This window comes from Apteryx mantelli, chromosome 7 (genome assembly GCF_036417845.1).
Source record: "Apteryx mantelli isolate bAptMan1 chromosome 7, bAptMan1.hap1, whole genome shotgun sequence".
NCBI lineage: Eukaryota > Metazoa > Chordata > Aves > Apterygiformes > Apterygidae > Apteryx > Apteryx mantelli.
The window spans coordinates 28,339,560-28,353,617 of NC_089984.1; the positions used below are offsets into that span (position 1 = coordinate 28,339,560).

Below are 14,058 nucleotides of genomic sequence, written 5' to 3' on the forward strand. Positions count from 1 at the left end.
GGGGAAAGGGGGAGCTGCCAACCCTGCCAGCAGCTGGGCAAGGCTGGGGCCAGGCACGGCTGCGGAGAGCCTGGCAGCAGGGCACAGACAGATGCTCCCCGGACCCGCTCGGCGGGAGCGATCCCTTCCCCGGTGCACAGCGGCACCAAGGGCTGCGTGCCAGCCCCAGGCTCAGCGCCATCCCCACCTTGCCCCTCTCTTGCCCCAAGAAACAGGCTTGGTGATGCCGTGCGGTTCCCCGGGGGCCAAGATGAGACCGATTGCCACGTCCTGGCGTGGCGGAGTCGCCCCCAAAGCGCTCCCCTCCCTGCTTTTCCCCGAGCCCCGACTCCTGCCAGGCTCCTTCCCCTCCTGCCTGAGGTCTCCCTGTCTATTCCCTTTTTGCGGCAGCGCTGGCGGGAGGGCAGCTCCCAGGCTGCGCCGCTCTCTCGTTCCTGTGTATTTGGCAGCCCCGAAGTCCACGGCAGCCAGTTTTCCAGCCCTGTGCTTCTTCTGCAGTGACAGTCAGTATCTTCGGGGTCCTGTTTACTATCCGGTTAATAAGTGAACTGGAATCAGTGAAACTTTCCAAACACGGAGACGGGTTTCGGAGGCGATCGCAGCGCGAGGGTGGGCGAGGGCTGCTCCCGCCGCGGAGCATTCCTGCGCGGCGCCGGGGCCGCCGGGCCCCGCGGCAGAGCCCTCGCTCGCCGCGCTCCCACCCGCGGGCCCCCCGCCCCGCAGGTGCAGTGGGCTGGCACTTGGCTGGGAAACTGGAAAGAGCTGGTTCGAGTTTGCACTTTAGCTCCTGGCAGAAAGGGAGCCCTGCGATCCGCCTCGATCCCGGCGCAGAGCGCGGCAGGAGGATGGCTCGGTTGCTCTGGCCCCTGGTGAGAGTCCTGCTGCTGCTGGAGGTGGCGGCTGCCGTGAACTTTCTCCACCACCGCTACGAGGAGATGGTGCAGGCCCTGTTCAGCGTGCAGAACGAGTGTCCCTACATCACCCGGATTTACAGCGTCGGCCGCAGCGTCGAGGGGCGGCATCTCTACGTGCTGGAGTTCAGCGACTACCCGGGGATCCACGAGCCCTGTGAGTACGGGGGGCCGGGGCCGGTGGCTCGGGCAGGGACCCTGCAGCCAGCTTGGGGACACGCACACAAACCTGCATGCACAGACTGCACGTGCATGAGCTGCAGCTTGGCCCAGGCAGGTATTTCGCACAGAGCTCAGATTTTTAAACTCGGTGCTGCAGCAACTTTTGCCCTGGGGATCCTGACAGGTGACCCAGGCTCGGACCATGCGGGTGCCATGCGTTGCAGCAGGCTCACATGAAAACCCAGGCGAGTTCATCCCGGCATCGCCACGTCACTCGCTTGGCACCTCCCATACCACCCGCTCCCTCCCAAAACACAGGGTCACGCAGGGAGGGAGAGAGGCACAGGCGGGAGGATGCATAGCGGTGCAAGGGAAGAGTGCGGCCCTCCCTCTCCAGCCCACAGCAAGGTGACAACCTGCACAGCGTGCCGTGAGCCAGCACTGGGCTCGTGCCACCCCGCCAGCATGGCCGGGCCACGCGGCACCTGAGGCGGCCGGTGTCAGTGATGCCACGTGGCCCCGCCGAGCCCTTGGCAGCACCGGCCCCTTGAGCTGCTGCCGCGCAGCACGGGGAGCAGCTGCAGTGCCCAGCTCAGACATCAGTGATCGGCCCCGGGATCGAGGGTACCAGCTGGCAGGGCACTGCACGGGGCTCTCTTGCATCCCTCCTTGTGCCTGCTGGAAGAGATGCAGACTTGGCTCTGCCTCCTTTTTACAGGAGCTTTTTGCCCTTTCAAAGTCTGGCTCGCTTGCTGGCACAGTTACGAGCAGGGTCTGACAAGCCCGGGCAGTGCAGAGCGCAACCTGCTGAGGAGTCATGCGGAAAAATGCTGGCAGCGCTGCAGGAGCAAGCGGGACCCGCACCTGCGGTGCCCGCGCCAGCGGAGCCGCGCAGCCAGCGCCGGCTGCCCCTGCACGCTGCAGCAGCTGCCCTGGGGCCGGGATAGGCAAGGGAGAGCAGCCGGGCATGGGGCTGGTGGCTCCCCTCCGGCGGCCACAGGCATCGCCCGCAGGGGCTCCGGCAGGTGGGACAGGATGCTGCCCCCACCGAGCGCGCCAGCGCGGACGCTCATGCAGTGCAGCAAAAGCTGCAGGTGCTGAGGGTGTTTCCCTGCTCTTTGGGGGCAAGGAGCGAAAAAGGGGCGCTAGGCACTCCCTTGGATTTTATACTTACAGAACCACAGAAAATCAGATGGAAAGGGCTTAGGAGGTGACCTAGCTCTTCCCTAGCCCTAGGCAGGCTCAGCTTGACCTGCTCCGTGCCAGCAGCCCTGCAGCCGGGTAGCAGCAGGGGCATGATATGGTGGGCCAAGCCTGGACTTCTTGCCCAGCTTCTTGTATCTTGGGCCATCCTCAAAGCATGACATTTTCAGCCTGTAGTATGAGGGCTATGGGAATCTGTGGATGCCTTTTGAAGGCCATGGAAAGAAACTAAGAAAAGCAAGCCTAGAGTCAGTGGACTTGCATGCAATAATTAGGGTTTGTGTGTCCGTGTGGGTAATGTTTATGGGTCTGCAAGCTGAAAAAGGCTGGCAAGTCCTGCCAACAAAGCAGAGAAGAAGGAGTCCCTGTAGAGATTTTTTTTTTTTTTTTAATAAAGGCTGCACATATCGCCAGGGCATTTTTATAGATTTAATAACTGGATTACTTAATTAAATCAGTTCTCATTTCTCCTGAAATCTAACCAAGTCAACACATGTTGCCTGCCTGCAGTGTTCTTTGCTGAGCCACAGCACTCAGAAGGTCACAAGCAAAAGACATGGAAAAGCAAAGTCTTTTGGCTGAATTAGAATTTTTTTAGAATCTGGCTTTAACATGTCTGGAAACATTGCCTGCTCCCTGCACAGTGAAGTCATGAGGAGATCTGGATCCAGCAGGCATCTGGCTAGTGGAGCTGTGGTGACTTTTGCCCTGGGGACCCTCACAGGTCACCCATTCTCAGACCATGCAGGCACCACACATTGCAGCAGGGCTGGATGCTGCCACCACAGGCGTCCTTATTGCTACTGGTGGCTGAAAAACTGATGGTGCAATGTGAGTCTTGAGCTGCATCAACCCAGCATTTGTACTGACGCCCTATTTTGTCTTTACCCTTTCATTTGAGACTTGGGCTCCCTTTTAACTGAATGCCCCTGGTATCTCTCATCTTACCAATGCTGATTCCAGTTTGCAATGGGACCTTTCTTCTCTCCCAAGTGACTGCCTCAAAAGCTTGGCCTGCCTGGGGCAGGGGAAGCTTAGCCCAGCCCTCACATGCTGCCTCTCCTTCGGCAAAGCAGTGAATGCTGCTCTGTGCATTCGTAGTTTGCCTGTGGTCTCTAAATCTGTATTTCAAGGCCTAATTTTAGAAAAGTCAGTGGCAAGAGACTTTTTTTCATTGTACTGCAGCTTCCTAGGGGATAGTCTGATCTGTATTTACCACCTCAGCTGCTCAGGGCTTATTCAGGCTCTTGCGCGTGTCCTGAAGGAGAGAAACTACTGCTGCCCCCCTCCAGCACCAGGCACAAGAGTCAGAGGGCTGAAAAGCAGCAGCCAGAGGAGAATGTGGTTTTGCAGTGAAAGACTGGACTAGCCCAAAGCCAGGGATTGATCGTATCCTGCAGAGTAACCTAAAGCTCCTTAAAGCTTGTGGAGCCAGGAATGCAGCATGCTGGTGAGAGGTGCAAAGAGCCAAGCACAGAGACAGGAGTAAATGGCCTGTCCTCTCCTCTCCTGCCCACCACGTACCCCGGAGGCCTCCTCAGCGCTGGACTTGGAGCAGCAGCACACCTGGCTGGCCAATGCTCCCCAGCACAGTAGTTACCTCTCCCCAGCCCAGGGACACCAGAAACACCAGAAATTATACATCCTCCTGCTTATTCCAAAGGCAAGCAGCAACTCAGTGCCAAGCCTGGGCTGCTCCTGCATCCTGTGATGAAAGGGAGCGTAGCCCATAAGAGGACTGTGCTGTTTTCGCTCACTAGCATTTGCATTTTCCAAGGGAAAGGGACATTTCACACCATTTGCTGGAGGGTTCCTTGGGCTCTCTATGGCAGGAACTGGCTCTTCCCTCGTTCTGGCCCCTGCTGACGGTACTGCTGCTCTCTTGCTTTCTCCAGTGGAGCCGGAGTTCAAATATGTTGGGAACATGCACGGGAACGAGGTGCTGGGCCGCGAGCTGCTGCTGCAGCTCTCCGAGTTCCTGTGCGAGGAGTACCGCCGGGGCAACGAGCGGGTCACACACCTCATCCACGACACGCGCATCCACATCATGCCCTCCATGAACCCTGATGGCTACGAAGTGGCTGCCAAGCAGGTACCAGGCAAGCGATCGCCTCATCCAGCTGGGTAGGGGTGGAAAGCCCTTCAAAACATGGGCTCTTGTGGGTTCCCTTTCATCCACTGCCAGGGGAGGGCGCATTCCTCCTCTCCCTGCTGAATTTGGCCTCCTCAGCTGACATCTCTCTGCTTCTCACTTTCCATGTCCTACCCCGGGTGGACCTGGCAAGCTATAGTTCAGCTTCCCACATGCAGGCCCAGGATGCCAGGTCCTCAGCACCTGGTCGAAGCACCCTGGCAGTGGACAAGACCCTGCCCCAGGCTGGGGAGGTGGTAGGGAGGAGACAGCTGAATGCCACTGTCATGAGCAGATTGGGCAAGAGGGCTGCGTGGGGCAGAAAGCCTCCAGCCCCCACCCCTCCAAACCCAGCCCATTCCTTCGTGTCAGCAGCCCTGGGGGGGACAGCTTGTTCAAGCTCTTTCATCTGAGGCATATTGTTTATTTGGCATGTGCCTTGCTTTGTGACCCTGGAAAATGGAGATATTGTTATTGACTGTCCTCTGTCAGTACCAATATTCTTTATTCTCCTGCCAGCAATAACACGCGTGTTGTGACTCAAAGCCACCGGAGAGCCGTTACAACGGCCGGTCTCTGCAGCTCTGACACCCAGCCTGCCTGCCTGCACTGTACTCACCTGGCTGATACAACTTTGCCCTGCAGGGCCCGGACAGCATCGGGTACTTGACTGGGAGGAACAACGCCAATGGAGTGGACTTGAACCGCAACTTCCCCGACCTCAACACCTTCATGTACTACAATGGGGAAATCAGCGGGCCAAACCACCACATCCCTCTGCCAGACAACTGGAAAAGTCAGGTACCAGTCTGGGATGCTGGGAGTGCTACAACATCCTCCTATAGGGGCCCAGCACCCAAAAGTTATACACTCTCCTTTACCTTGCACACAACTTGGGCATGCCTCCTGCATGCAGAGAAACAACCTGCTCCTGCCCTGTATCACAGCTCGCACCTCTATCAGGTGCAAGGGCTGAAGCAGACAAATTGCCGGGGGGTCTGACATGACTGATCATGCCACAGCCTGTCGTGGGGCAGCAGCTCAGCCCAGGGGCAGCTGAGCCTGTCTCCCTGTCCTCAGCTTCATCTCTGCAGTTCTGCTCTCATGAGCCCTCTTCTCCTTGCAGGTGGAGCCGGAGACACTGGCTGTGATTCAGTGGATCAGCAACTACAATTTTGTGCTCTCAGCCAATCTGCATGGTGGAGCTGTGGTGGCAAATTACCCCTATGATAAGTCTCAGGACCAGCGGTTCAGGAGCCACCGGCGCACAGTTAACACACCTACCCCTGATGACAAGCTGTTCCAGAAGGTGAGCAAGGGCCCTCATGGGCAAGGGCTGTTTCCACAGCCCCGGCAAGGTGGAGATGTGAATTTTTCTAGGTCATTGACTCGTTGCAGGAGCTGAGCCAAGAAACATGTAGGCAATAGCTGTTAGCACACATGGCATTTCTGATGGCCACAGACTTATGGGCCAAGACAGGCCAGTCCTGCCACAGGCAGGTCCCGCAACCCAGGTAGGCAAATCTCAACCCTCAGGAGTCCCTTCCTCTTCTATGCCATGCTTGATTTCCCCATAATTCTGATGCCAGCAGTGTCTTCAATCTCGCCATCAGCCCCACTAGCCAGAGCTGGAGCTTGCTCCCTGCTTTACTAAAGCTTCGTAGTATGTACCTCTGTGTGCAGGCTTTTCCTAGAGAGGTAGCAGGACTTGGCTGGAAGTTCAGTGAGAGCAGGATAAGGGAGGTCAGTGTCCTACAGGGAGTTGTGGATGGGGAGGAATAAGGTACAGAATGAAAAGAGCACCAAGAACATACACAGAAATCATGGAAAGTCTCAGTACATGGTGCTGATCCTGCTAGTACTAGCTGAGGCCTGTGGTTTTTCTCCATTGTTAAAATGTCCCAGAAAACAGCGTGTTCGGTCACTGCTGCCATTAGGAAATACAGGAATCCTGCACAAGAATAAGCAAGTTTGTATTAGAACAGTTAATGAGAAAAATAAGTTTGAGCTGGAGTTCAACCATTTCTGGAAGCACAGGCGATGGAGGGGCTTGCCAGGACATGCTGTGATGAGGGCTGCACTCACACCCAGATGTAGAGAGGCTGCAGTCAGGGGTGTCGGCTAATGATACCCATATAGCCTCAGAAGTCAGAAATGTAGTGAAGTAACTGTTTTCCTGCTGACAGGATGAGATTACACCAGCATCTGAACTACGATACAAGGGTGTAGAGTTTGCATTAGAAAATGCAGACACTGGTCTCTCTTAAACTTGGTCTTATGCAGAGGACAGGCTTTGGATCCACTGTCCCAGTTTTGAACCTGCCTTCATGTCCAAGAATAATCAGTAATCTTTGATAAGGGCAATAAACAGCAGGTGCCAGAAACAGACATTACCCAAACCCTTTCCTAGTACAAATTCCTCTGATACAGATGATATTTGCCTCAGGATTGACACTGGTTAGTCTTCCTTGCACAGAGCAGTCTGGGTACTGGCTCCCCCCACTAGTGCGGTTTGCTGCCTGGGGGCCTGCATGGTTGGGGCTGAGCACCTCTGCGCTGGCCTAGCACCCTCCATTCCCCCCATCTCAGTGGGAGCAAGGCAGAAGCCTTCTGCAGTATCAGCAAGCCTCCAGCTTGCCCGATTTCTGCTCCTCCTCCTCCTCCTTCATCTGCCTACATTTCTTAGAAGTCCTGGTCACCTTGGGTTGGATTTCATGGCAGTAAAAAGTAGGAGCTGGCCTGCTGTCTGACTTCCCTCGCACACGTCCCAGTTAAGACTGTCTGTGAGCGGGGATGTTGCCCCCAGACCTGGCGTGGCGGCTGGGTAGCAGTCAGCCAGCACGGCTGCCAGCTGCCTGCTGCTGGAGCCACGACCGGCTGCCGGGTGCTCTCTCTGCAGCTGGCCAAAACCTACTCGTACGCCCACGGCTGGATGCACCGAGGCTGGAACTGCGGGGACTACTTTGCCGACGGCATCACAAATGGGGCTTCCTGGTACTCGCTCAGCAAAGGTAAGGGCTGGATAGGAGAGCAGCGCCTGCAGAAAGGCAGTGAGGGGAGAGGAGAAAGCTGGGGACGGGGTGGGGGGGAGTCTCCGAAGGGGTAGAGAGCTGGGGGGGACCCCAACACAAGAGCTCAGGGACAGTGCTGGGGAGAGGGCAGGGAAGGGCTGTGGCAGTACTGTGACCATTGCTAGACACCCTTTTGGTGTCTACACCTCAGAAGGGACAAGGGAAACTGGAAGTGGCTTGAGAGAGAGCAAAACAAAATATCTGAGGTCTGAAGAGACCTGCCACGTGCTGACAGAATAAGGCAGCATTAATCTGTCGGCGCATTCGAGAATGCTGTGAGGTAACTCCATTAAGGCCCAAAACTGTGGATACGAGAAAGACATTTCTTATAGCTGCCGGCTCATGAAAAATCCTGTAAATGAGGAAATTGAAAATCAGCAATTAGGAAAAAAAAAGATTGGAGAGTAACTGGAAAGGGAAGCATAGCCCCTGAGGTGTGAAACCTCCCTGAGCTTCTAAAGGCAGAGAAATGAATGATCTGCCTGAAGGAAAGAGTGAGACAGCCATAACAGGATGGGACTGCACAGGGGGGGGAGCAAGAGCTAGTCCCACTGCTTGGAAGGAGGAAGGCTGCACCTGCAGAGGAAGGAAGGAGAGCGGAGCTGTTCTGGTAGAAGATAGATACGGGCCAATAACCTGGGACACGGAAATGGGGAGGGAAAGGGGTCTTGTGTTCCCTGCGGGCCTGGCCATAGGCTCTTCTTCTCTCCTTTCAGGCATGCAGGACTTCAATTACCTCTACACCAACTGCTTTGAAATCACCCTGGAGCTGAGCTGCAATAAATTCCCCCCCGAGGAAGACCTGGAGCGGCAGTGGATGGCCAATCGGGAGGCTCTTGTTGCTTTCATTGAAGAGGTACGGAGGCAATCCTGGGACCCTCACCCTTCCCTGTAGATCGGTAGGCCCTGGTCCCAATGGTAGGAGACCAGCAGATGCTGGGTGGGAGGGAGGAGAGTCACAGGGATTGCTGGGTGCACTGGAAGGGGTGTTGGCAGGCTTTGGAGAGGCTGTTGTGCCCTGGACTGGCTCTGCCGAGGAGCCAAGGGTGCGGAGAAGGGCAAAGATGTCCCCAGAGCTCTGCTCTCCTCCAGTGCCCAGCGATAGCCTCTTGAGCAAAAGAAGGGCCGTAATGCAAGAATCTGTCTCTCTCCCTGCAGATTCACCAGGGCATCAAAGGGATGGTGTCAGACGAGAACAACAACGGCATTGCAGGAGCAGTGATTTCTGTCCAGGGGATCAGCCATGATGTCACCTCTGGTGTGTTGTTGATCCCCTTATATCCCATTTGGATACAGCCTCTCTGAGGCTATCTGGGCTATATGTGAAGGGGTCAGCAGGTGAGGCCATAATATGTGTGGCCAGCATGTTTTGCATCTTAAAAGCACTGGCTGTGAGAAATTAGCAGTGCACAGAGTATCTTACTAATGCTGCTGCTTGTGTGTTGGACCAGGGAGAAGGTGGGTTCATCGCATCCGGACTGGGTCTCAGGGGATGCAACTGTCATTTGGGAAGGGTGAAAAACTGAAATTGTTTTCCTGGTTTCATCCTTTTCTCTAAATGGTCTATTTTCAAGTGCAGGCATACTGTGTGGCCCCAGATCATGTCAGATACCTGTTTGAACAGAGAGGGTAAAGCTGTAGCTAAGAGTGTAGGGACAATTCTCTAATGTATAAGAAATGATATAGTCCATAGGAGCCAAGACAAAGGTGTGGGGGGGGGAGGTGCAGCATGCACCCGTGCTGGGTGCTATGTGGACAAAATAGAAAAATGGAGAGGGCTTAGGAAAGAAAGAGGTGAGATTTGGAAAGCAAACCTCATTCTGAGGGACTTCAGAAGCTCCTATTTTATCTGAGAGAGGAAAATACACTTGTATAATACCAAAGAGAAGGTTGAAGGAACAACTTACTCAAGCACAGAAGTATCTACACAGAGCTCAAATATGTGATAGCAAAGGATGCAACAGCAGAACAAGAAGAAAGGCTGAAAGTCCAAGCCAGACAAATTTAGTTTAGCAATGAATGGCCACTTCAGTTTAGCCAAATTGTGGTGGTTTCTCCTTTGCTGGCAGATTCTTAACTTCCTTTTCATAAACACGCTTCTCCTATTTGACCAAACAGTATGGACTGACTGCACAAAATAGCCAGTATTCCAGCTCTCCAGAGGTCAGACAATCAAATCATCAAAATTCCTTCTGGCTGTTGGTCTGTGACTCCGTGGCACTCTGATATTTGGCAGTTACTATGCCAACCTGCATAGGCATGAGGGGACTGTGCAAGAGATCACAGAATCACAGACTTGCTGGCTGGAAGGGCCCTCCAGGGTCTCCTGTCTGACCTCCACTTGTAGTGGGATTATCCCTAGCACTAGACCTGATCAGACATCACTCTCTCCAGCCGAGTCTTGCAGATCTAGAATGGAAGAATTGGGCAGGAGAGCAGCTGAGCTATTTTTTGACAGTTCCAGCAGGTATCATCTAGCTGATGAGAGACTAAAACCCTGCTGAATATCCAAAGATGGCAAAATTCTAAGAACAGGAATTAAAGATTGTATTATGCATAAGGAGTCATGGAGCTGTGAATGCTTAGGTCTGCTATTTCCTGACTGGCAGGTGCTCAGATTTGCAACTTCAGTGTTCCTAAGGACAGGCACAGCTAACATTGCTGTACCATCCCACTTCATTTGGCATTTACTTGCAGACTTCTACTGGGTAGCACTAATGAGCTCTCACTTCCAGGCCACCAATGTGCATCCAGCCTAACAGTAGTCAGCAAATTTGAAAGAGAAGCCCAAAATTGCCTGGATTTTGGAGACTAAGCATCCTAGAGGAAATATCCTCAGCAAGAGCCAGTGAGATATCTTTTACACTGCTCCCTGTGCATCCTGACTGCTTTCTCTTCCCATCTTATGTTTTAGGTGATATGGGGGACTATTTCCGGCTGCTGCTGCCCGGCACTTACACTGTCACGGCCTCTGCAGAGGGTTATCAGCCCCAAACAGTGACAACAACAGTGGGTCCAGCTGCACCTTCATTGGTGAGTCAAGCTGAGCAGTCATGAGGGTGTCTCAAAAGGTCTTCATCCTGGGGAGAAAGAAACACAGCAGGGGATGTCCAGTGAGCGTTACAGAAAGGGGATGCGAAGTAAAGCATAGCCAGTGGCTAGAGGCTGTCTGCCTTGATAGACGTAGAGCTCCCTGCAGTTCACAGAGAGGGATGGGCGAAGGCAATGCCAGGTGCCCTTTGATCCCTTGCAGAGAGCCCTCAGCTGGACTGGGCTGTTGTGCTGGCTCCTGTGTCGCTCTGCCTCTTGGCTGTGGGGAAAAGTGGGGCTGTGTCCAGCCACTGGCAGGCTGGCTGGGGCACCTGCTCCTTAGCTCTGCCTCCCTCCTCCCCACTCTTTTCAGGGTGTGATATTTTGGAGGCAGCATCTATCCCCTCAGACTCTCCTAGCCCCATTACTCCATGGTTTCAGTTCTCTGCCATTATCTGCATCCTGCCCTGGGACAAAACACATTAGCAGACTCATAGCAGGAGGCTGAGGTCTGCTCTTCGCCCTGCCAATGGCTCCTGAGACAGGTAGGGGCTGGTGCTACCGAAGAACAGCCAAGCACCTTTGGGAGACAAAGTGGGACCAGGTGCTCTGGACAGCAGTGTGGCTCCTGCAATGCTCTTCCTAGGACAGGCTGGACAGCTAGAAATTGGGTTATAAAAAACAGTGGCTGGTGATCCCTGCCCCTCGCTGTTGCCTTGTGAATGCAGTGGGACCTCAGATGCAGTCTCTTTGGAGGCGTGGAGGACTGGCAAGAACCCCCTGATTGTGGCATCCTGACACACATCATATGCTTCACTTCATGTACTGGTCAAGGCTCTGCCTTAAATACATTGCGGTGGTTCTCCCACCTTCCTTCTCTTCATCCCACCCTACCCAGCCTCTGAAGTTCTTCCAAAGCTGCCCTTTTCTTAGGGTTAGAAACCTTTTAATTTTCAGCCTAAATTTATTCATGGTCAGTTTATCCCTATTTGTTCCTATGCCAACATTGTGCTTTAAATAGCTCCTCTTCTTCCCTGGTATTTATTCCCTGATGTATTTATAGAGATCTGTCATGCCCACTCCTAGCCTTTGTTTTGCTAGGTTAAGCATCCAGCTCTTTGGCTTTCCTTTGTAAAATTGATTTTGCTTTTACCACATTACTGTAGAAGACTTGATTTGTTCTCTGATGGTCTGATTTGCAGATCTCCCCTCACAGAAGCCCACCTGTCTCCATTTCCCTCCATCCCTAGAGCACGTTGTACCCCACTTTCACTCTGTCCCTCCCACAGGGAACCAGTTTCACCTTTCTGTGTGGTCTCCTCATTCCCCATCTATGTGATGCTGTACCCTGCATGTTCGCTAGTCCCCTTCTCTCTCCCATAATTGCTTGCACTACTGTAGTCTACTCCCTCTCCTATACCCTCCTGCAGTTTTGCAGGCACTGCTGTACCCCACCAGTCCAGCTTCCTGCCTGGCCTCCATCCCATTCCCACCATGAAGGGATTTGCATGTCTTGTTCCACCTCTACCCCATAGCCATTTTTTTGATCTTTGTTTGGCTGGGTGTTTGTTTTTTCCCTGGAATTTTTTGCGTAGATCTACTAGAAGCACTTGTTGCTGAAAGACTGATTAAACAGGATTCAGCTAACCAGGTACAACTGAAAAGGTCTGTCTGTCCTACATTACTGTGTGTATTAAATATTCACAGAGATGCAAAGCAATGCTATTTCTCTACTCTCTGATGGGAAAAGATGAAGAAAGAGCATAGCTCAGTCATTTGTCTTTCACAGCTCATCTTCCAAACCGTCCTACGACATTCCATTGCCCTAGGAGCAACTCCCTGCACAAGAAATATAGCTGTTTGTTGGTACGAGATTTTCCATGGGCAAATTGCTTCCAGCTGATTTAAGCACTGAGTTCCCATTGTATCATAACACTAGTCGAGGCCCCTTATTGGCAATGCTTGTCTTGGCCCAAGAGTTAGTTTACAAGACTAGCGGCAGGGGCAGGGTCCTGTAGAGCCCTGAGCCAGCAGGGGACACACACTGTGTTACATGGTTATTTTTGTTCTTTCTTCAGGTGCATTTCCAGCTCAAACAAGATGTGGTGAGGAAGCTCCCAGAGCGTAAAACCTCAGGCACACGCACAAACAATAAAGCCCTTCAGAAGAAGGTAGTGCCAAGAGCCACCCACCGGGGGACCCAAAGATGAAGACAGCTTCCTTGGCTGAGAGCTGGGGGAAGCCATTTGTACGAGGCCTGGCTGATGACTCCAGCCAGTGAACTTTCCAACAGTCCAGCAAGAAACTAGCCCAAATTATTAGGTTATTAAATGAGGAAGTATTTAATCCCTGAGCAAACAGTGAAGTCATTCACAACAGAATGTGCCTAGGCTGCAGTTCCCAGGGCAGAGCATCCGTAGCTGCTGAGCTGCTCTCCTGCGCTCAGTCCAGCTAGGTCAGCTCTGCTCCCTTTACTCTTGGACTCAACTCAGTTGCTACAGGCCACATAAGGTGTTCAAACACTGGTGCATAGCAGAGAATGAATCCTGGCCCTGGTTTGACAGCTGGACTCAAGCTGGGCACACAAATCCTGGCAGGGCACACAAATACTCTGGGTGTGAGTCCCATGCTTCTCCCTCAGCTAAGGATGGGAGCTATCTATATGGGAAGGCAAATTGGTAGATCACTTTTAAAGCAGTTTGAGAAGTGACAGCTCTGAACACAGTTTGTGTCCTATGCATAGCATAACTATCGCTGGTTAGCAACTCCACAGGTAAGAATGCAGCACTGGGATATGGTGTTCCAAAGTCATCTCCTGGCTGGTAATGCCACATTTATTTTGCTGCGCAGATGGGACTTTCTGGTAGCTGGTTTGGATTATTTGTAGTCAAACTGGCTGAACCAATACACATCGGCAAAAGCAATGGATTATCCTGTCTCCTTATGTCTTCAGTTCCAAACCAGATGGCTTTCTGAAAGGTCTGCTCTAGCCAGCACAAGCTATTAGTCTCAGCATAGGCAATACTAGGTGAGATCCGACAATCAGTGATAAATAGGAGTGCGAAACAGGTGACCTGAGGGTTTTTTTGAAACAAAGTCTCTGAACCTAGGATTCTGTCAATGTGCAACAGGGAAATATAGATGCATGACTGTGATACTAGCAATGTGCCGCGTCGGCACAGAGCAAGTCATGTGAGCTGTAATTGGGTTAGAGAAGACATGTTCCACGGTTCAGCAAGGTGGGGTACTGCAGACTGAGTCTTAAAACACTGCTTACAATGTCTGAGCAGGTTTAGAGTCAAGAGTGGTGAAAGCAATGCCGGATATTTCTATGGTAAAAATATCTAAGCAGGCAAAACCCTTCCGGCATTCTTTATAGAAATAAATAACTCCAGGGGGATAAAGAGCCCCTCCCAAGTGCCCCAACAATTTATTTTCCCTTGGCTGGTTATCCATCTCCCCTATATAGCCCTCTGTTGTACAGGCTCTCTCCATCTCTCAATCCTGTCCAGAAAGCATTCCCCAACCATCTCCTGAGCTCTTCCTCTTT

General features: G+C 52.9%; 1 protein-coding gene across 1 annotated transcript; it reads left to right on the forward strand.

The window, feature by feature from the left end:
* The first annotated feature begins 491 nt into the window (after positions 1–491).
* CPN1 (carboxypeptidase N subunit 1) lies at positions 492–12,854 on the forward strand. The gene is made up of 9 exons (XM_013955020.2): positions 492–1,068; positions 4,172–4,368; positions 5,053–5,208; positions 5,534–5,716; positions 7,307–7,418; positions 8,195–8,334; positions 8,637–8,736; positions 10,393–10,511; positions 12,587–12,854. The coding sequence occupies exons 1-9, from the start codon at positions 846–848 to the stop codon at positions 12,716–12,718; spliced, it is 1,362 nt and encodes a 453-aa protein (XP_013810474.1). The 5' UTR covers positions 492–845; the 3' UTR covers positions 12,719–12,854.
* The last annotated feature ends 1,204 nt before the right edge of the window (positions 12,855–14,058 follow it).